We start from the raw sequence: 20746 nt of genomic DNA on the forward strand, positions 1-20746 counted from the left end.
GCGCCTCCGCGTAACCCGACAAGCGGCGCATTCTGAACGGGGCAAAAATTTACACTCTCTGCGTCGCCCTTCCTCTCCGGCGATGAATGACGGGGGAGCGAAGGCAAACCCGAGTCTGGACTGAGACAGCCGGAAGCCGGAACCTGAAGAGGCTCACGACCGGAAGGCGACGTCCCTGCTGAGCAAACAGACAGGCAAGCGACGACAGTAGACTGGATCTTGAGCGAGAACGAAAAACAAGGCACACGATTGGTTTTCAGAGAGCCACGGTGACATCGTTTGCTTCACTGACCGTCTCGTTCGTCTCTTTCTCTAACAGAGAGAAGCAACGCGACAAAGAAACGCGAAATCCCTTCTCCGTGCCGACCACGTGTAAAAGTTCTTCCCGTTTTCCCTGGAGGCTTCTGCTAGACTTGTCTCTGTTGGAGGTGGTTGACTTTCGTAGTGCACATGCGCCAATACGAATGTAGGATTCACCTCAGATAGCTCCTTTGGAGACCGCCTCTCTCCGCCTCCATCGTCTTCCCCCCCTCAATACGCTTCTGTAATGCTCTCTCTTTCGCGTTCTGCCTTTCCGCCTTGCCTCTCCCATTCTCCGCGACTCGCCACCAGTTCTTCCTTTGGCGCTGCCTCACTGCTGGACCAATCGCCCTCGCGTGGTCTGTGTCTTGAGTGTTTTCGTTCTGCAAAAATGCTTGTTTCCTTCACTACGCGCTACCTTTCCCCTCCTCTCTCTGTCTCTGCCTCGCTGTCTCACAAAACTGTCGTCTCGTTCTCATCTCGCGTGGTCCCCTTTTGCCTTCTGGCGGGTCTCACTGCCGTGGGGGATGCGGCCAAAGTTCGTCGCGCGAGACGCTTCACTCCGCAGTGTGGTACTCCCGCGCACCGCAGCTGTTCTCGCGTACCCGTCTCCTGTTTTTCCTTCGGCGTCAGACATCCGTCTTCGCTTCCCGTCTCGTCCTTTCCGCCGCTCTTTCTCTTCGCCTCGACGCCGGTGAGAATCGTCGCAGTAGACCCCGCCTCGCATGTCTCTCTCTCGGTGATCTCTCGCGTCCCGGCCTTCAGCGCTGTCCTCGCGCCCCCGACTCCGCTTCTCCTCTTTCCCGTGGTCTCGCCGCCGATCCTTCCGGTGACACGACGCGCGGTCGTCCCGGCCCAGGCTCCCGCGCTCTGTGTGCGGTCGGCGGAAATCGCTTCCTCTCTCTCGCCGCGCTTTCTCGGCAGGCGACCACTCTCGCGACTTGCCGTGACTCCACCGATCCAGCGCGGCAGTGTCTCCTTTCTCCACCCCTCGTCTTCGTCGCTCTTCTTCCTCACGCGGGCCGAGGCGCGGCTGCGCATCTTGCCGAGCAAAACCCAACGGAGAAGCTTGGAAGGCCGCGCGGGCATCGCCACGGCCCGAAGAGCCCAGGGCGAAAGGCGGGGGCCGACCCTCCTTGGAAACGCTCGAGGAGGCGAAGGAGGGGTACGTCCTCTTTCGCTCTCCATCCCGTCCTCCCCGGACCTCGTCTTCGTGAGGCGGGGAGAAAGGTGAGACAGAGTGGGAAGAAAACGCTGTGGACCTGCCTGGAAAGCTCGCGTCTTCTCTCTCTTGTCGCCTGTCGGGTTGACCACTGTCTCTCTCGTGGTGCCGCGTGCTCCCCGCGTGCCGCGACTCCGGGGACGCCCGCGGTCTCCCTCGTAGTTCTTCATGCTCTCTCTCGCGCGCCTTCTGGGCGTCTCGGCTGTGCAGCCCGCGGTCTCTCTCGTCTTTCTCTCGATAGGCTCCGCAGCTGAGCAGATCGCCTTCCTCGCCGCGAGCACCCACGCCGACAGCCAGCGCTGCGAGCGCGTCCGGACTCGACAGCTGACTCTCGACGGACGGCAGGGACATGCGTTTCAGGTCTTCCTGAGCACGGGGAGACCGGTTGCTCTCCAAGCTGTCTCTGTGTCGACCGCCAAAGGCCTTCTCGCCGTCGCGCGGTTCCGGCCTCTCTCTCTCCGTCTTCCCGCCGTTGTCTCGCCAGTCCTCACGTCCACGGCGATACCCGAGTTGCTTCGATTTGTCTTCGGACCCTTTCCCCTCTTTCTTGCCCGTCCTCGCGCCCTCGTCCCTGACCGCTTCGCGCCTCCCCTCCGCACCGGTTCCGCTCGCGTCGCAGATCCCGTCTTCCGACCCCTCCGGCCTCGCAGCTTGCTCCTGCCAAGGCGCCGCCCCTGCCGCACCGGCCTCGGCCTTCTCGTGTGCATGCTTCTCTGCTTTCTCGGAAACTCCATCTGCATGCGCAGGGACTCCTCGCCCACCCGATGAGCAGGGGGCGTTGCTTTGGGCCGCGCGCTTGAAGAGGTCGAAGGCCTTTCGTCTTCTCTCTTCTTGTTTCTTCGCGACTGCTGACAAATGCGACGCGCCGTCGGCTGCCTTCTCGCTTCCGTCTCCCTCCAAACCTAGGGCCTCGTGTGCCGGAAACAACAGAGCCAACGAACCCGGAGACAACTGCGCGCCGGAACCGAATTCGTCGGCTTCTCTTCCTGTCTCACATCCTCTCGCGTCGGTCTCCGCTGCGTCTCTCGCGTGCACGCCGCGCTTGCCCCGGTGCGCCCGATCTGCGCGCTCGTCTCCCTCCTCCCTGCCGCGCTTTCTCACTCGACGAGACTCGCCGGCGCTGTCCGGCTCGTCGCGACCGCGCCGGAACGCAAAGCCCGCGCCGCCTGCGCCGCGATGCTCCGGCGAAACCGACAAGGACGGCGACGACCGCCGCGACTTCTCTTCCCATTTCCTCCTGGAGTGCGAGCTATCGCTTGAAGGCAGTGGGTAGTCTGTCTCTGCGCCCCGGTCTCGGCTCCTCCTGTCCCACGCCTCCGGCCATCTGTCGTCGCGCGCGCGACTCTCGCGAGGGGACCACCACTTCCCCTCCCGACCGCCTTCTTTCCGACCCCGCGAGGTCGCGCAGAGACTCTCGCCCCCTCGCCTCTTGCCTGTCTCCTCGTCGCTGTTCGTCATGTCGCTGACAGACCCGCCAGGAGACGCGTGCGCCGAGGCCTCGGCGATGCTCGCCAAGCTGCGCTGCGGCGGGTCCTTTCCCAGGTGCCCAGAAGAGAAAGACGCGTGACCGGACGCGTCGTGGCCTCGCCGGCTGTGGCGGTGGAAACGGCTGCTCGGACTCACTCCGCGCTCGTTCCGCTCTTCGTCTCGCCTCCCTCCGCTTCGCTCCCCCGCCTCTCTGCCTCGCGCCTTCTCTCCAGCTCGCCACGAGGCGTACACGTCTCTCTCTCGCTCCTCGGAGCCGCGCGGCGACCTGCGCGCGCTCGCCCCACTCGCCCCCCGTCGCTCGCCCTCTCTGCCGCGCTCCTCGTCCCCGATCTCGCGGAGGCAGCGCCCGCGGAAGCCGCCTTTGTGGCTCGGCGCATGCACGCCTGAGTCGCCGAACGCGCTGTCGCGTCCTCGCCGGCCTTCTCTCTCTTCTCGGCCATCTGGGCAGAAGGCGCAACCCACACAGCGACAAAAAAGACAGAGCAGAGAAAGCAGTGGAGAAAGGGGAAGACAGAGCGAAAAAGGGAAACACGGTCCTCCACGCGTGGCCCATTCGGCGCGCCTCAGACCACCCATCGAGACACACGCGGCGCCACGACCCGGTTTGTATGCGCAGGCATGCCTCTAGGAAAACACTTGCATACACTGACCGAAACAGATTTTTATGTATATCTGAAAATGAAAAAGGACAACCGTTGAGCACGGAATCGCCTGCACGGGGAAGAGTCAGAGAGATGGCCGGCTGCAGGCGCGCGTGTGGGGAGACAGGATATACAGTTTGAACGCCCCCCGTCCCGGTTTGCAGTAGTTGCGTCTGTTTCCTTCGCAGCAATGCACGTCTCCGCGCCGATCCACATGCACCGTGCGACCCGCCGGGCGGTTTTCTGTCTCCGGAGACCTCTTTGTGTGTTCATCGCGAGGCAATGCGCGCGACTCAGAAACCTCTCGCTTACAGTGCCTTCTGTCCACGCGATCCTGTTCTGTGTGCTCGTTCCAACTCCCCGGTGAGAAGTGCGTGGACACAGGCGGCGGCGAGACAAAGGAGGGCGGCACGGAGTCCTGTTTCTCGTCTTCGCGTCGTTCTTCTCCCTCCTTTTCCCGGTCGTCGCCTGGCTCCTCTGCGTGCCAGGGGTTGTCGCCGCGTTCGTCTCGCCGCATCTGCGTAAACGCCTCTCTCTCTTTCCGCGGGAAGAGATCTGAAGACGCGGCGAACGACGCCGGCGCGCCTTCGACAGACGAAGGCGGGTGAGACAGCGCAGGCTGCTCGGCAGCTCCAGGAGGATGCGCAAGCGAGGCAGAGAGCGGAAGAGAAAGGCGCGCCGCCCCGGGAGGCTCCGCAGACGACCCTGAAGACGCAGTCTCTTGAGTCGATACTCCCGAAACACTCGCCACAGGCGGAGTGGGGGAGAGAGAATCCCGGCGGCGCTGGTCCAGCTTCTGGCGTTCGCAGTAAAGGTGACGTAAGGCTGAAGACAGAGACAGGGAAAAACGTGGAAAACGCAGCCTTTGCGGCGGGGGAGAAGCGACGCCGCGAAAAGACGCTACCGAATCTTTCTCTCCGGAAGGATGAGCGGAACAGATCGCTCCCCCGTTCACACGCGCTCCGCCTTTCCGTCCGTCCCCCCCTTGCGTCTTCCTGCACGTCTCTCTCTTGTGCCACGTCTCCACGCTTCTTCTGTGGCACGCCCTTGCGTCGTTTTCCAAGAAATCGCACCTTCGAGTCTCGCTGCTTTCCTCTCCAAGTTGCGCGTCCAGGCGGCGACGCGAGCTTCCTCCACAGACACCCGCCTGTGCGAAAAGAGAAGGCACATGCAAGCACCTCTAATTCCTGAGGAGGCGCACCCACGCACTGCTTCCCGTCGGCGAAAATGCCGCTATTCGCGTCAGACCGGACTTCACATTGCGAGCGTCGTTTCACTCTGCGAGGAGGACGTGCAAACGCTTCCATGCCGCGTGGCACATACATGCCGACACCGCCGCGCAAAATGCATCGTTTGCTGTCATCGCAAAGACCCGCGAAAGAGGAGACATGCAAACCGATGCGTCTCAAATCTCACGCGACGCGTGCGTCCATGCAGGCATATCTACTGATCTACAGCTACTTACATAAGTACACGCAGATGAATATACATGCATATGCATGTCCACACAGATACAGCTACGTGCCTCGACGGATATGGATCTACACATCCACATATATATATATATATATATATATGCATTTCTGTATGTGCAGAAAGGTGGAGGGACGCGAGAGAAGTGCTTAGGGCTGCCTGTGTTTCTGTGCGGGTCACGAGTTGAGACGAAGTGGGAATTTGCCTCACTCGCATCGAATGTCGTCTGCAGCGGCAGAGCCTTCCTTCCCGGGTCCTTTCTTTGCATGCGCCGCTCCCACCTGACGCGGTTCGCGGCCGCCTCGTCGCTGCGCATGCTTCGAGACGTAGCTGTGCGCCGCGTGAAGATTCGCTCGCTTTTCAACTCTGCACAGTCGCGAGACGCACGCGAGAACAAGCTCAAACCGGGAGAAGAGACAGCGACCAGAGAGAGAAGCCGCGAGAACGCAGATCGAGCTCTAAGGCAGAGAGGCGCGGAGGCGAACGTTTGCAGCAACCGACGCGCGGAGAGTCGCAAAAACGAAGGCGCGAAAGTCTGGCATTTGCCGCACTTGGAAATGGGCAAACGAAAGCAGAAACCCCGCTCCACAGCAAGAAAGAGGGGAGCAAGGATCGCGTGACCGTCGGCAGAAGACACAGATGCCACGGAACCCTCACCGTCTTGGAAGAGGATGCGTGGAGAACCATCGATGTTGGAGCGCGGCCCTCGCGGTGATTCGCTTAGCTGAAAAAAGCGGAAAAGGACCCAGTGAACACACTCGTCTTCCTCGGCACCACGACGCCGATCCGGATAAAACTAAATACACCCACACAGGCGCTTTTCTACACAGATGTCACGCTGCGAAAAACGTCCCGGTACTGGGGCGAAAGGCTTCGCGCATGTTCTCTCCTTTCGGTCTGTAGCTTTCTCCGGGAGTCGGGGATGGCGGCTGTATCGCCTTGCACGGCATTTTGAAAACACGCCTCTGCATGCAACTGTGCTTCGCACCTGCCTCGCTCCATCGGCGTATCAACCAAGGCAAAGGCTGGGGATCACTACATGTCTACATATACACGAATATATATATATATATATATATATATGGACATGATGTCTGCGCATTCGGGCAGCAGCGTGGATGGGGCCCTCTGTACATGTCTGTGAGCTTCTCCAGTCTCTCTCGTCAGATTTGCACGAGAAGGCCTCACCAGGATTCCACGCAAGCAGCTGGCGGAGCAGATCCCAGCCTTCGTCGCCTATTCTGGAAGGCAAGGAGACAAGACACAAAGGAAGGGAGACGCCCCCTCAGGCCCAGCGAAAAAGTCAGACGGTTCCCGCCGGCCCTCGCTTGCCGAGGAGACGGCGAGCAGCAAAAACTAATATCTCTCTATCTGGCAGGAAGAGGTGCACACAGCGTCTCGAGGCAGAGACTAACGGACGCGCTTCCTTCCGATCTTCGCAGTTTTTTTATGCACTGGGGAGGCGAGACCGAGGCGAATGAGCAGAGAGCGCCCTTACTGGTTGCGGTATTTGAAGAGCCGTTGAATCTCGAGAGACCGGTCGACGCCGCTTCCGTCGAACACGGAGTCACGCGCAAAGGCTTCGCCTCTTCCTGACTGATTCCGGAAATGCTGTGGACAGAGAGCCTTCAGACTGGCGAGATCGCTTTCGGAGGGAGGCCCGATTTTCTGAAAACAGACCCAAGCCTGTTCTGCCAGCTTTTCAGCCACCGCCGTCCCACGATTCGTCTCAGCCCACACGCAGAGACATATACACACGAATTCCGCATATACAGACATATATATATATGTATATATGTAGTTGTATGGGTGTCGGCCTGTATTCCGGTGCGGAAATCCGTAAACGACTTGTAGGTAGACAGAAACACGGGTACCAATGCATGTAAACGTCTACACATGCATATATATATATATATATATGCATGCATCGGCATTCGTGCACATGGGTGTTACCTCGACGATTTGTCGGAGCAGCGCCGCCTCTCGATCGGCGGCGAACAGAGGCATCCCGCAAACCAGTTCAGCCATGATGCATCCTGCGCTCCACATGTCGACGCTTCCGTCGTAGGCCTCGGAGCCCAGAAGCAGTTCAGGTGGACGGTACCAGAGCGTGATCACTCGGTTGGTCAGCACAGGTTTCTCGCTTTCCGCCAGCGCCTCCCCCGGAAGAAATCCGGAAACGGAACACCCGGAAGGAGGAGACGAGGGAGAAGACGACTCGCTGGGGTTGGTTGCAGTGACGTTCCCAGGACTCGGATGCTTCTCGTTTTTCTCGACGGCGAAAGGGAGCACGTGGAGGGTTTCTCTACTCTTTTCCTCCAAGGCGCGCGTAAGCAGTTCGGGCTGCCGCGCAACAAATTTCGTGAATTTACGAGCTAGACCAAAGTCGGCGAGTTTGACAGTCCCATCTGCATCCATCAGAAGATTTGCACCTGAAAGAATACACAGACTCAGACAAACCGGAACGTTTCTGGCGTCGCGTTTGCTTCTTCACCGGTTTTCTTGGCCATTTCCCCTCTCTGGAAATAGATGAACTGAACCCCTCTACTTCCCTCTTTTTTTTCGAGACCTGCCGGTCTTTGCGCTTTCATAATTCCGTCATCTCCGCCGTTTTCTCGCCTTCCCATTCTCTCACTCAGCTTCGATCCGCGCCGCCTCCCGTTTTTGTCTGGCGTCCCTTCACTTTCCTCATTTGTCTGCCTCTTGCCCCTCCTCGCTCGTGGCTGGTCCCTCCTTGTCGAAATCCAATGAGGACTCTTTCCTCATCCCTTCTTTGTGATCTTGTTCTCCGCTTCTACCCCTCTTGATTTCGCCTTGTTCTTTTCTTCTTGTCCCCTTGTTCTCTTCCTCTTGTTCTCGCCTGGGTCTCTTCTTGTCCTCCCCTTGTTCTCTTCTTCTTCTTCTCCGCTTGTTCTCTTCTTCTCCTCCGCTTGGTCTCTGCTTATTCTCCCCTTGATCTCCTCTGTTGCTGTCACTTTCCCGTTTTTGTCGCGGTTGTCGCTGGCTTGTGCTTGTCTCTGTAGCGCGCGCAACCGACTTTTTAAATCTCGGTGGACGACGTTTCTGCGGTGGCAATGGTGCAGGGCCGTGAAGAGCTGCAGCAGGATCCCCTTGATCTCTCCGATGGACAGCCACTGAAACAAAAGATCGGCACATTCTCCAACAACGCTCCACTTGACGCCGACCGTGCACACCGTGGAACACGAATGTTCACCACGGGAAGAAGGTACGGAGAGCTCCTCCACAGAAACAACGCACACACGGGTGAGACTTGAGAGCTCTTCGCCGTCCTCAAACACTCTGCTCACCGTTTGCGGTCGCGTGTACTTTTCTCTTCTCTCCTTGGAGTCGCGAATCGCGTCCAGGAACCCGAGGAGGTCGAACGGCAGATACTCAAACACCATCCAAACTGAACCTCTGTGGTGTCGGTCCTTCAGGCGAGCTAGGAAAGAAACCAGAACCAGCGAGAGAGCCGAGAAGAACATGTGGCCCAAAACAGAGACGCGCTGGACACGGAAACACCTCGGCGCCCTATCTGCGCGTGCGTACATACACTCGGAACGCGACCAGCCGCGACGAAGCGGGAACGGATGTGCGTGAATCGACGAAGAATACACGGACGGATTCCTCGCGGTGAGGCGAGCGCTGCCCAGACACACACACACAGCAGCCTCCACCTCTACAAGTCTTCGCTACAGTGAAGCGAGACGCCGGGAATCGTCCTTGTCGGCAATTCCAACATACGCCCTCTCGTGCCTCCGACCGCTTGATCCGTGAAGCTGGAGCCCGACAGCGGAACCGAGGGAAGGCACGGGCCGAGTGAAAAACGAGAAGATGACTCCTCGAGCAAACACGACGCACGCTTGTATCTGCGCAGGGGCGACGCAAAGGCGATCGCTGCAATGCAGACGCCGATGCATGCAGGTGCGCGCGCAAATCCACATGCATTCAGATGTATATATATATATATATATATATATGCACATATCCGGCTTGCGCATGGAGAGGACTTACGTTTGGAATGGACGACGGCGAGTAACTCAACGGTGTGTTTGCAGTCTGGAGGGAAAGAACCGCAGACGAAACAAAAAGGGAAATCCGGAAAAGCGGAGACAAGCGAGCGAAACGACGCATCCCACGCCACTGAGTGTATGTACACAGGGGGACGCGCAGAGCGAGGCTCAACCACTCAACCACGGAACGCAAAGACACGAGAGGTTGCCTGCTCGGACTCTCGACCTGCCTCTCATTTCTTTGCCTCTGCATACTCAGTGTCTCTCTCTACTGTCTGCGTCTTCTGTCGCTGTCTTCTGTCATTCTCTGCTCTCGATTCGCCACCTCTCTGCAGAGCGTGGTTTACGGGACACGCGGCACAGACGTCCTGTTTCTGTCTTGTTTCTCGTCCCTGCGAGCGTCGTTTTCTGCCGCCCGAACCCCTGCGACTTCCGCTGTCCTTCCCTCCGCAGTCTGCCCTTGCAGAGCCTCGGATTTGCTGTGCTGACTCGCGAGCTCGTTGAGGAGACAAATTTCGCGAATGGCTGTGCGCGGGAAGCCTTCGCGTTCTTCGCCAGCGTTGTTCATCTGCTGGCAGGCGGCGGCGACAGCCGCGACGCCTCCCTGCGCGTTCTTCTCGCCCCTCGGCTTCTCGTCTCTCTCTTGCTTCTTCGCATTTCCGTCGCGAGCGGCGAGGCCCGCGGCCGGCAGAGGATTGGGGTTGGCGGGGACTGCGCCGCCGGGCGGCGGGGCCATGATCTTCATTTTTTTCATCGCAACCCGCCGACGATTCTTCACGTCCTCCGCCATCCACACATCGCCGTACGCGCCCTGTCCCACTTGCTGGACCTTCACGACTGCGGAGAAAGCAGAACAAAGAGAGACCGTGCAGCGCTCGAGGCAGAGTCGGACGCCAAGTGAAGAGAAGCGGAAGGCACGAGACCTCGAAGGAGGGAAGCGCGAAAAAAGTCCTCGGAAGATCCGTCTCAAGCGTGCTGTCTGCTTTTTCGTTCGGAAATCCAAAGACCTACAGTTGTGGAGCGTCAAAGTCGACTGGCGAAGAACGCCTGCGCCGCCGCCGGTCTGAACGACGTAGAACGTTTTTGCTTTTCCCCGCGAAGCTCTCTGCGCCCGCCGCGACGGCCGCCCTTCGCTGGTCTCCTCTCTCTCACTCCCGCCAGCAGCGTCGCCATTCCGTCTCTTCTCCGGACTCGGCTGACGACTCGCTCGTCCCTGCGGCACCGCAGCGGCGACGGGATCCTCCGGCTTCTCTTCTCGCTGAGGCTCTGCCGCAGAACGCGCAGCCGATGGAGCTCGCGGAGAGGATCCCGTTTCTCTGTTGCGGCCGGAGAGAAGGGAGCGTCCCGCGGGGGGATCGTCGCGCTTTCGTCTCTCTCGATCAACAAAGACTCTGAGCTGTCTCCGACCGGAGGGAGAAAAGGCATGCGTCGCGACGCGCCACATCCCCATCCACTGGAGACATCTGCGTCTGAGGAGGAGCAGAGCCGCTTCGTCGCGGACCAACTCGTCTTCGCCAGGGCCGTCTCCGTTCGCTGGGCCTTGGTCGAGACTCTCCTCGAGAGAGGGACAACCCGCAGCCTCGCATCCCGGAGACGCAGCTGGGCGAGGCAGCATCTCCTCCCTTCGCTCCTCGCCGCTGTGCTCTGCGAGTCTCGCCTGAATTTCACGCAGTTGACTGTCGAACACGGAGAGTAGCAGCTGGACAGAAAACGGGGCATCTCGGTGCGTCGCAGAGAGGTTTTCTTGGTCCTCGGTGTCTCCCGGTGTCCCGCCGTCCTTCGCGGTGAGGAAAGCCGACCAGAAGACGCGGACGCAACTCGCCTCTTCCGCGCAGCTTTCCTGCACGGTCAGGAGGGGCGGTTCCTTGCACCGGCGAGACAGTTCCTCGAGGATCTTGTTCCTTCTGTCTTCTGTCAAGAAAGGAGCAACGGCGGAGGCAGAGTCTGAGGGAGAGGCGGAGGCGGACGGCGCTTCTTCGTCTGGGCGCAGTGGCGAAGCGGAGCGCGAGCGAGAAGGGGAAAAAGCTGGAGACGAGAGGGAAGACGGAGCGACAGAAGAGGCAGGAAGAGGCGGAGAAAACAGTGGGCTGAGGAGACGGCGGAGGACGCACGACAGGAGACCCGACGCGGTCGACCGGCCGCCGATGGAGGCGGAGGAAGACGCGAGGGAGTCCATGGGGCGCATCGCGAGAAGCGAGACAAAGAGAGCACGAGACCACTAAAACGCGTTTGACAAAAAACAAGATCGAGTGCTTTGAAGAAAGGGAAACCTTCCTGGAAAGAAAAGAGAGTCGAGAGACAGGTGCTGAAAGAGAAAAACAGCGGGGACAAAAAGAGGGGAAACGTCTAGGGAAGACCGTCACTGGACGAAAAAGGACCGGTGACCTCAGAGGAGATACAAAGACTGAGGGCAGAGACCTGTGCGGCGTAAAGGACGCGGGAGAAGTTACCACGAACACCTAGTCTTGTTGTGTCTTTTAATTCACATGACTCGAGCACTGTACAACTGGAGTTTGAGTTAGTTACCTTTGTTAGTTAACTACCGCTGCTTCGCGGCGTGTACAGAACCCTTAAGACAGAAGGGAGAAAGAGCGGAAACCGTGAACACGAGAAAGAGAGAGATGCTGCCCAGAAAAAGATGGCGCCGCGCGCGGGCTTCGCGGGCTTGCAACGCGAGACAGAGCGAGGCGAGAGAGTCGGGCGGCGCAGGGTGTGCATGGATTTGCCGCGGTCCATTCAGAGGCTCCAGACACGTGCGTCGTGTCTCCTACCCTCTTCGCCCGCACGCGCCATGGTAACGGAAATTCCCCACCTCAGGAAGCCAGGAAACTTGGCTGTTGCCTCGGAGACACAGCGACAAGACAGAGACGAACCAGAAGGACAAGACAGCGGAGAGAAGAGGGCGACAGCGAGAAGAAAGTGGATGACGCTGATGAAGAGAGAGGAGCACAGCTTGCTAAAGAAGAGCGCGAGAGACGCATGCGAGAGGGTTGCCTGCGGTGGAGGAAGTCGGCCGAGGACTGGGACAACAGTTCGAGGACGCCTCAATCCCGGCAGAGGACTGGAAAGAAGAGGCGTGGATTCTGTTTTCTCTTCGAGACAGCAAAGGCCTGTCGCTCCTGGAATTTCCTGTCGTGGGGAGAGGAGCCAGAATCTTCTTCGCCCGCCGTTCGCCGACGTCGCCCGCGAGTCTCTCTCTGTCTTTTCTGTCGAGTTCTAGGGACAGTCGACGGTTAGCGACAGGCTGACGGCGACTGAAAAGAGAGAGAAAACGACTGCGTCCTTCCTCGCCAGAAAAACGAGCGAGAGAAGTTGTGCGACACGAACGTGGCGACTCGTCTGTGCACGTGCGGCGACGGCTGCACGAAAAGCCCAGAAAAAGAGAAAGGAGAGGAGGCAGCAGCATCGCCTCGCGCCTTGGATGAAAACGCCGAAACGGCTGACTTTCCTACCTTTGAATCGCCTTTCCACAAAAAGGAGAACCAGCGCGAGACACTGCAAAGCCTCTCTTCGTTTTCTCCCGCCTGCATGCGCTGTGTCGCTCCGTCTACACGCTATCTGTCTCTCCTCAAAAACCAGAGCGTGTGCTCGCCGACATCATGCGGCATGAGCCCCGGAAAAAAAGAGGAGAATCGTCCCAGCGCTCGTTTGATGTTAGTTTCACTCGAGTTCTCCGTTTCAAGAAGCCCGAATTCGCACAGGTTTGCGTGCGTCACTGGATAGCGGAGGCGCCAGAGTATCGAATTCGGAGGAACGCTGTGTAGGCAGGAAATGCTGTTCGTAGAAACGTTCTTTTCCTTTTTCGGTTCTTGATCTCACGTTCCTCTACGCAAAAAGCCTCCCGAAGAAGAGTTCAGAAGAAAGGCGCACTTTTGTCTTCCTCTCTGCCTCTGTACGTATTTCATCGCTCTGTAGCGCGGTCCCTTTCCCTCCCGCTCGCCCTCACTATCGATCTACGTGTCGCTCTTCTCTCTCTTACACTTTTCAACTTCTTTTTCTCTCGTCTCTGGGCTTGGCTTCACTCTTGTTGCCGCCTCTTGGATCACGCGGGAGACTGTCCCCACGCATCGGGGCAAGATGCATCTTGGCCTCTGCTTTAACAAAGAGCGACGGAACCGGCTTTGAGGCAGCGCTAGGTGTGGGGCTGTGCGTCGCTCCGCCGCGATTCAATTAAAAAGGCAGGCGAGAGCCTCTCTCTCTGTGCAAAAGGGACACACAAGAGGTGCGAACACGCGTGCCGTGTGACCGAGAAAGACTCGCGACCCTCGAGAGGTGATAATCAGACAAGAGAGACTCTCACTGGAGACACTCGCAGCTCACGTAAACTCTCGCGTGAGAAAGAACTGTCGGCATATTTTAGAAAGATAAACGGATGCAACAGACAAGAGAAAGCACCTGTGCACCGTCGTAGTTTTAGAGGAGAGAGCGGGGCACTCTGGTGAGAAAATGCGACAGAGAACTCGAGACAGAAACTCCATTCACGGGAGATTTGTTTCCCAACGTCAGAGAAACGCACAGCTTCTCTTCTCTCTCTGAGAAGTAGCTTTTCAAACGCGTTCCTTTGCGGTGGATGTTCTTCACTTTTTTCAAGGCAGTTCGCTGCAAAGGACGGGGAGAAGCATAGGATCTCCTCTCCTCGTTCTTGCGGCAAAAGACCTGTCTGCCTGTTTCCTCTTCGTGGGATGTTCTGCCTCTGCTGTTCACGCTTTTCGTAGCGGTGCCTTTTCGTGTGAGAGGACACTTTCGAGCTCCTTTTCCTGCTTTTGAAGAAAGACAAGGGAGTTCTCGAGTGGCGATACAGCAGCCGAGAAAGCTCCACTGCAGTCACCGTTCTTAAAACACGCCCTGCAGGCTCCACCGGGCTTATCACGATAGAGCAGGCGCTTTGCTGGCGAGTCTCGAAACAGCATTCGATGTTTTCCCCCGGAAACCTATCGGTTCGCATGTGGAGTGGCCGCCGCCAGTGTCTGTTAGAATGTGCACAAAGCTACAGAACAGCGCGTGTGCGAGGCCTGCTTCACCGCGCCTCGACTTTCGCCGGAATTCGAAATCCATTGAAAGGACGTCTGCGTGAGTCGTGGCGTGTGTGCGCGTCTCTTTTTCTGGGCATCGAGAAGCTCTCGCAGCGACACACAGCCAGGAGAATCAAGCGAGAAAGGGAGGCCGGGGGCGGGGGGTTGCACAGAACGAGAGAAAGCGCCACGCAAGCTTCGCACTCTGCTACGACCAGATCGTCTCGCGTCACTGCGCAAAGGCGACGAGACAGAGGGACAGATTCCTGCTGAGAGAGACGGAGAGATCGAAGAGGAGAGAAAGACGTGCCAGGGAGAAGGAGAGGGACGAGAAAGAGACAGAGGAAAACTAAGGGAGGAAAGAGAGAGGGAAGCCCGCAGAGGAAAAGGATGAGCGTTTGAAAAGGAGACAGTGCGATGCGCGACACGATGAGCGGAGTGTGCTACAGTCACACACCACGAAGACACAGAACTGCTATACGCCGAAGGCCAGGTCCCTCCTTGCTGAGGGTTTCTTCCTTTTAAAGTTCAAGAGAGAGATGGACAAGCCTCAAATCACCTCGCTCTTTCCGTTCCGCCGGAAAAGACCGATTCTTGACCTTTCCCGTCAAAAATCCCCCCCCCGTTCTCTGTCCCTTTTCTCTGGCCCTTGTCGATTTCTTCTTCACTCTTCTCGACTCCTCAGCTCTTTTCCGTTTAACGCTCGCGTTCTGCCTCGAGCTCTGCAGCTGGGAGAGGAGCACCGTCTCCGAGGCGCTCGGTCACCTGCCGCTGGAGAGAGGAAAGCGCTCTCCACAGCGCTTTCCTCTCGCTCGCCTTTTCTCTCGTGCGTCTCAAAACACCGTCTGCTGTCCAGACAGCCGAAACGCTCCCCTCTTGTGCGCGCCAACGTCTCAGTTCTTCTCTGCGGGACTGTCTTGCAGAAGACCTCTCTCCATGTGAGAAGTGAAGAAAAGACAACAGAATTCCGCAGGACACAGAAAGCCGCGCCTGCACGCATGCGGCGTGGTGCACCTTTCTCCCGTCTCTTCTCCCGCTCCTGCGCACACCCCGGCGGTGTACGTACACAGAAGAACGGTGGGGTTTTCCGTTGCGGGTTTTCTAGGGTTTTTTAGAATTGCTTGAAAAAGAGAAGCCGACTAAAGACACGGTCTTCGTTATCCCCAAGGCACGAGCTCTCTCTGCACTTCTTGCTGTGTTCCTCTCTCTTGTCTTGTGCACACTTCATGCGAGACGGTGCGTGCGCACGCCTGCATTCGACTTCTCTCGTTTCCCCCATTCGTTCGTGCAAAAACCGAACCTCTCCACTCGGGATCGTCTACCGCTCTCTCTCAGACACCGACAAGATGGCGCTGACGCTGGCTCGCCGCAGCTTCGCGCTCTACGCGCTTCTCGCTTGTCTCTCTGTCTCCTCGCCCTTTTCGGGTGCAGAGGCTGGGCTCTACTCGCCCAACGGACCCGTTAAGGTCCTCTCCAGTCAGCAGTTCAAGGAAACGGTCGTGAATTCGAATGATCTCTTCATCGTCGAGTTCTACGCCGACTGGTGAGATGGAAAGACACCGCTACACACCTTCACTCTCGGCACACGGCACTGCACGCACCCACTTCACATACATTCACGCACCCACAGGTCTTTATTTATACCTGTGTGCAGATAAAACAACCCTTGGCTTCTCAAGGGAGCCAGATTTCTACTCCCGATTTCCTCGGAATCTATGTGTATATATGTATATGTATGTATATCTCGGCGCCTCCGGCTGCAGTCTCTGCGCAGGTCTAACAAATGAGCAAACATGCAAGCACACATGTGTCTCTCAACCGTACAAAGTATATGCGTATATGTAGGGATGTCTTTGTCGCTTTTTCACTCTGACTCTGTGTACACAGTTGCACAGCTCTTTTTGAGCGGCAGATGTCCTGGAATATCTTTGAGACGCTTTGGGTCTTTCCATTTTTTTTTGCGAACCAGGTGCGGACACTGCCAGCGCTTCGCCCCGGAGTTCGAGAAGGCAGCGAAGGCTCTGCGCGGCATCGTAACCCTCGTCGCGGTCTCAGACCAGGCTGCTATGGGCGAGTACGGCGTTCAAGGCTTCCCCACTGTCAAGGCCTTTGTTGGACGAGGTAAACAGAATTCCTTCCCGCATTCATCTCGCGCCCTGTCAGAGCATCTCGCTCTCCTTATGGTTCTTTACATCTACATTAGATCAGTAGCTCGAACTATTCAAATGTGTAAATATATGTATTTATATGTACAGACATATACACGTTTTGTACCTACATATATACATCTATATGTATGAATCGTGGCTTTCCCCCAGTAAGGCCTCTGTCTTTATCTGTTTCGGTGGAATGGACTGAGGAAAGAAATAAAGAAATGGGGGCGAGCGAATGATACCTGCGTGGATTCACGTACTGGGGTGTATGTACGTTTGAAAGGCCGTTTCTTTGAACATCGATTCTTTTTTCAGGTTTTTGTATGGACTTAACGCGACAAGGCCCGGCCCATAGCTGCCTACTTCCTTCGATTTTCTTTTTCGCACCGATGTGTCTTTGTCCTTCTGTCCATAGTCCTCTTTTCTCGCTGCTTCCTCAGTCGTCGTCCCTCTGTTCGTTCCGACCTTGTCATCCTCTTGCGCTGCTCTCCTGGCTTCTCCCTGTCTTCTCGCTATTTCGATGTTCGTCGACAAAGAATCTGTCTGCCTCTCTCCTTGATTTCTCTCCCGCTTCCCTCCCTGCTCCCATTTTCCCCTTCGTGCGCTGCTGGGCTTATAGGCGGAAAACCCCCAAAGACCTTCGACTACAACCAGAACCGCGACGCTGCGTCTCTCATCGAGTTCGCCATGATGCATGCAGGGAAACTGGCCAAAGCTCGCCTAGCAGGTAAAGCAACTTCCACAAACTGCGCGCGTTTGCATCCATGTACATGTGCATACCCTCCATGTACATGTACAGATTTGCCTACATATATATATATATATATATATATATATAAATCTGCGTGTGTGTATATATATTTTCGTATACGTAGTTGTACATATAATTGCATTTTTTTTTTCGTAAGCCTAGTGAGACGACACACACCAGCGTGTATCGTTTTTCCTTGCATCGATACATCTATATATACATTTAGATGCATACCTACATTTGCACATTTAGATGCATTTTCTCTGCAGTTTGCAGGTGCGTTTGTGTGTGCCTAGTCGGTTTTCTCTTCTTCGCGAAGCGTGGGATTTTTTCACGAGAGAAAGGACAGGTCCGTTTCGTGTTTCCAGGAAAGATTGACGCGGGCGCAGATGCCAAGCCCTCCGAGAGCACCCCGCCGAAGAAGGACGGCCCCTCAGACGTCATTGAATTGACAGATGCGAACTTCAACCAGTTGGTCATGAAGGACGACAAGAGTGTTTGGTGAGACAAACCGAACGAACGAAAACGACGGCTATCTCGCCTTTCCTTTACGCACATGTACATGCATATTTATGTCTACATACAGATACACTTGTGTGTACGTATATATATATATATGTATTTATATATGTGTATCTATATATATACAGTGAATTGTGCATTTCTGCACGCGTTTCTACTTGTCTAGATACACAGGTTAATGTGCATGTCTATGCCTTTTCTGCATATCGGCTGTCGAGTTCGGCGTTGGGACGTTGCCGGGTTTTGTTTCAGGTTCATTGAGTTTTACGCGCCATGGTGCGGACACTGCAAAGCACTTGCGCCGACGTGGGAAGAAGTGGCGACAGCGTTGAAGGGTAGAGTCAAAGTTGGCAAGGTCGACGCCACTGTCGAAAAGGTCATCGCCGGCACCTACGGCATTCGGGTGAGTCCAACACACTTTTTAAAACGCAAAAGTGTTCAAGTAGCAAAAAGAAGCATCTCGCCGCCTCTCATCCCGCCCCGAACCCTCGCTGGTCCCTGTGCGAGTGTCGTGGTTTTCAGTCGCCTGCAGTTCGCTGTGTCTTTTGCCTCAGTTCTCTTTCCCACACTGGCCATTCTGTCTCTTTTCAGCAGACTCGCTTGGTCCTGCTTTCGGGCTTTTCAGGGCTTTCCGACACTGAAACTCTTCCCCGCGGGCGAGAAGAGCGTCGGCATGGTCAAAGACTACGAAGGACCACGGACGACAGAGGCGCTCCTCAAATACGCCTTGGAATTCTTCAGGTGCGTCCCAGGGAAAGAGGAAAGAAACGAGGGAAAGAGAAGAGCGAAAGAGGAAAAGCGAAAGAGGGAAAGAGAAGAGCGAAAGAGGGAAGATATGCGGTTGTGCGGCGCCTTCGGTGAGGGAGAGACAAGGTCGTGTTTGATCGCTGACGGTGTGCGTTTGCCTTGTCCTTCCACGTTTGGTGGTGCGTCTGTACCAGCGTGTTTTGCGTGTCGGGATGTGTGTCAAGCCTTTTATGACCTTTTATGGTTTTGCGCTCGTGAGCGTCTCTCAATAACTTGTTGAGTTGCGTTCGTATGTTGCCTCGTTTTCAGTGTCAACGTGACTGCCGAGCAGCTGCTGACTGAGAAGCAGTTCCGAGATGCGTGCGGAGACAAACTCTGTGTCCTCGCCTTCCTGCCGCACATCCTGGACAGCAAGAAGGAGAAGAGAAACGAGTATCTCGCCACGCTGAACCAAGTCGTGCGAGCCTCCTTCCACATGCCCATCACCTTCTTCTGGTCGCAAGGTACACAAAAGGCAGAGCTCAGGACAAAAAAAGAGAAAAAAGGTTCCAACGGAGAAGACCGGCAAGAAAGCTGGGAAAGAACGAAGGCAGGAAAGATGGGAGGGAGGAGAGAGGAGGGAAAGATGGGAGGGAGAAGAATGAAGGCAGGAAAGATGGGAGGGAGGAGAGAGGAGGGAAATATGGGAGGGAGGAGAGAGGAGGGAAAGATGGGAGGCAGGAGATCGTTGCCTCTGTCGATGCTCTTTTTTCTAACGCGTCCGGGAATCCGCAAATTTTACTCATACCAGCGAGTGAAGAACTGGCGGAAGAGGTGCGTTTTTCTTTCCGGTTCAGGTGGAGACCAATTTGAATTCGAGGAACAACTCAACCTCGCGTTTGGCTACCCCGCCGTCGTGGCTATTCACCTGTCCAAGGGGAAATACTCCATTCACCGTGGAGACTTCAGCCAGGTGAGCAGACGTAGAGACAAAGTGCTTTGTGCTGTGCACAGGCCGTGAAGCTAAGGAAGCGGGGCATGCGATCCCGCTGTCGTCTTGAGTCAAAGAAGAAGACTCTGGAATCCGGTCTCATCCAAGAGTTGGTTTGTGCTTTCCTCTTGAACTGGCCCCCCCCTCCCCCTAATTGGTTCTTTTCGTGCTTCAACTCCTGGGCCCTTCTCCCTTCTCTCGTCCTCACGTTCGTGTGTCTCTTTCTTCCGTTTCTGTTCTCTCGTCCTCTTCCTCTTCTCCTCTCGCGTGGTGGAAGAGCGTGGATCGCCTGCGCGCAGAGGAGCTGGCCGACGCACCTTTTTCTCGCCTCTCAGCCGTTCCTCTTTTCGATTGGATCCTGCGGCGGAGAACCCCGGCCTCGCGCACCTTCCAAAAAAGACTTGCGCGGGCCCTCTCGCCTGTCTGTGCCGACAGGCATACTCGGGTTTTGCTTCGTTTCCCTCTCTTGATCTCTCTCCAGAGCCTTTGGTAATGTGCTGGATCAGGGAACTCCATATATATGGTGCATAGAACCTTGGGTTATCTGTGTGATTGCAGGAAAGCATTAACACCTTCATTACGCAGCTGCTTGCAGGCAAGGCGCCGATCTCAGAGCTGCCGAAGAACCTCAAAAAGCTGGAAGACGCGCGTGCGTGGAACGGCGAGGACGAAGAACTCCCGAAAGACGAACTTTGAGAGACCAAAGGAAACAGGAAAAGGAGAATGAGGGACATAGACACGGCCATAAGGCGACACGAAGAGAAAGGACGCCTTGACAGAGCGGAAGAGAAGGAGATCTGTCGTTCTTCCTGAGACGTTACGGAGAGACAGACAGAAAGAGGGAATGCGGAAACACACAGATTACTCAAGCAGATGGCTCCATATTTTGTTTTTTTAGGCCGGCGAGTTTCGTGCATCTCCGCGCTCTTTTTCCGTGGCATATCCGTCGTCTCCCTTCTCTCACTTTTTGCTCTCTCCTCGATTTCTCTTCTCGGGGGCTGTCTCGCGATTTTTTGTCCTTCTGTCTCTTCTTTTACGAGGGAGAAACACGGTCTGAGGACACTGCGCAGAGAGACAACGCGTTCTGGCCCCTTTCTGTTCAGACGTTCACTTCCTGGTTCTGCCGACAGTTGCATTTTGTCCTCCATTTTACCTTCTTTCTGGTGACATCCGTTCGTGTCCTGGTCGCAACTGTGCGGCGGGGACCGATGACAGGAAACATGGTGCCAGGCGCCGTTCTCTCTTCCCGTCTCTCTCAGCAAAGCTCGGGAAAGACAAGACAGAGCCTCACCACCTCTATACCGTCGTTTTTTGCGCACCGGATCGTACTACGAAACGTGCAAAATCGAACGCCGCTTTTTTGTGTTCGTACACAGAACAAGTCTTGTCTCTTCCCGCCTTTTGTGGACCTATTATCAATCCCTTTTCTTTGCCGCTATCTTCGTCTTTCCTCA

At 56.3% G+C, this 20746-nt stretch overlaps 2 protein-coding genes across 2 annotated transcripts; one reads left to right on the plus strand and one right to left on the minus strand.

The window, feature by feature from the left end:
* Positions 1-775: 775 nt before the first annotated feature.
* Positions 776-11313, minus strand: NCLIV_065460 (putative CMGC kinase; the record flags this gene model as incomplete). The annotated part of the gene is made up of 13 exons (XM_003886097.1): positions 776-3450; positions 3964-4476; positions 4725-4798; positions 5335-5490; positions 5782-5848; positions 6313-6365; positions 6623-6792; positions 7078-7556; positions 8162-8258; positions 8433-8566; positions 9139-9183; positions 9627-9974; positions 10149-11313. 13 exons carry the CDS (start codon positions 11311-11313, stop codon positions 776-778), a joined length of 5976 nt encoding a protein of 1991 aa, XP_003886146.1.
* A 4182-nt stretch (positions 11314-15495) lies between these two features.
* On the plus strand, positions 15496-19988 carry NCLIV_065470 (hypothetical protein; the record flags this gene model as incomplete). The annotated part of the gene is made up of 9 exons (XM_003886098.1): positions 15496-15692; positions 16119-16270; positions 16922-17029; positions 17350-17554; positions 17828-17978; positions 18201-18316; positions 18632-18825; positions 19159-19274; positions 19851-19988. The coding sequence occupies 9 exons, from the start codon at positions 15496-15498 to the stop codon at positions 19986-19988; spliced, it is 1377 nt and encodes a 458-aa protein (XP_003886147.1).
* Positions 19989-20746: the final 758 nt, after the last annotated feature.

Source organism: Neospora caninum, chromosome XII, assembly GCF_000208865.1.
Source record: "Neospora caninum Liverpool complete genome, chromosome XII".
Classification (NCBI taxonomy): Eukaryota; Apicomplexa; class Conoidasida; order Eucoccidiorida; family Sarcocystidae; genus Neospora; species Neospora caninum.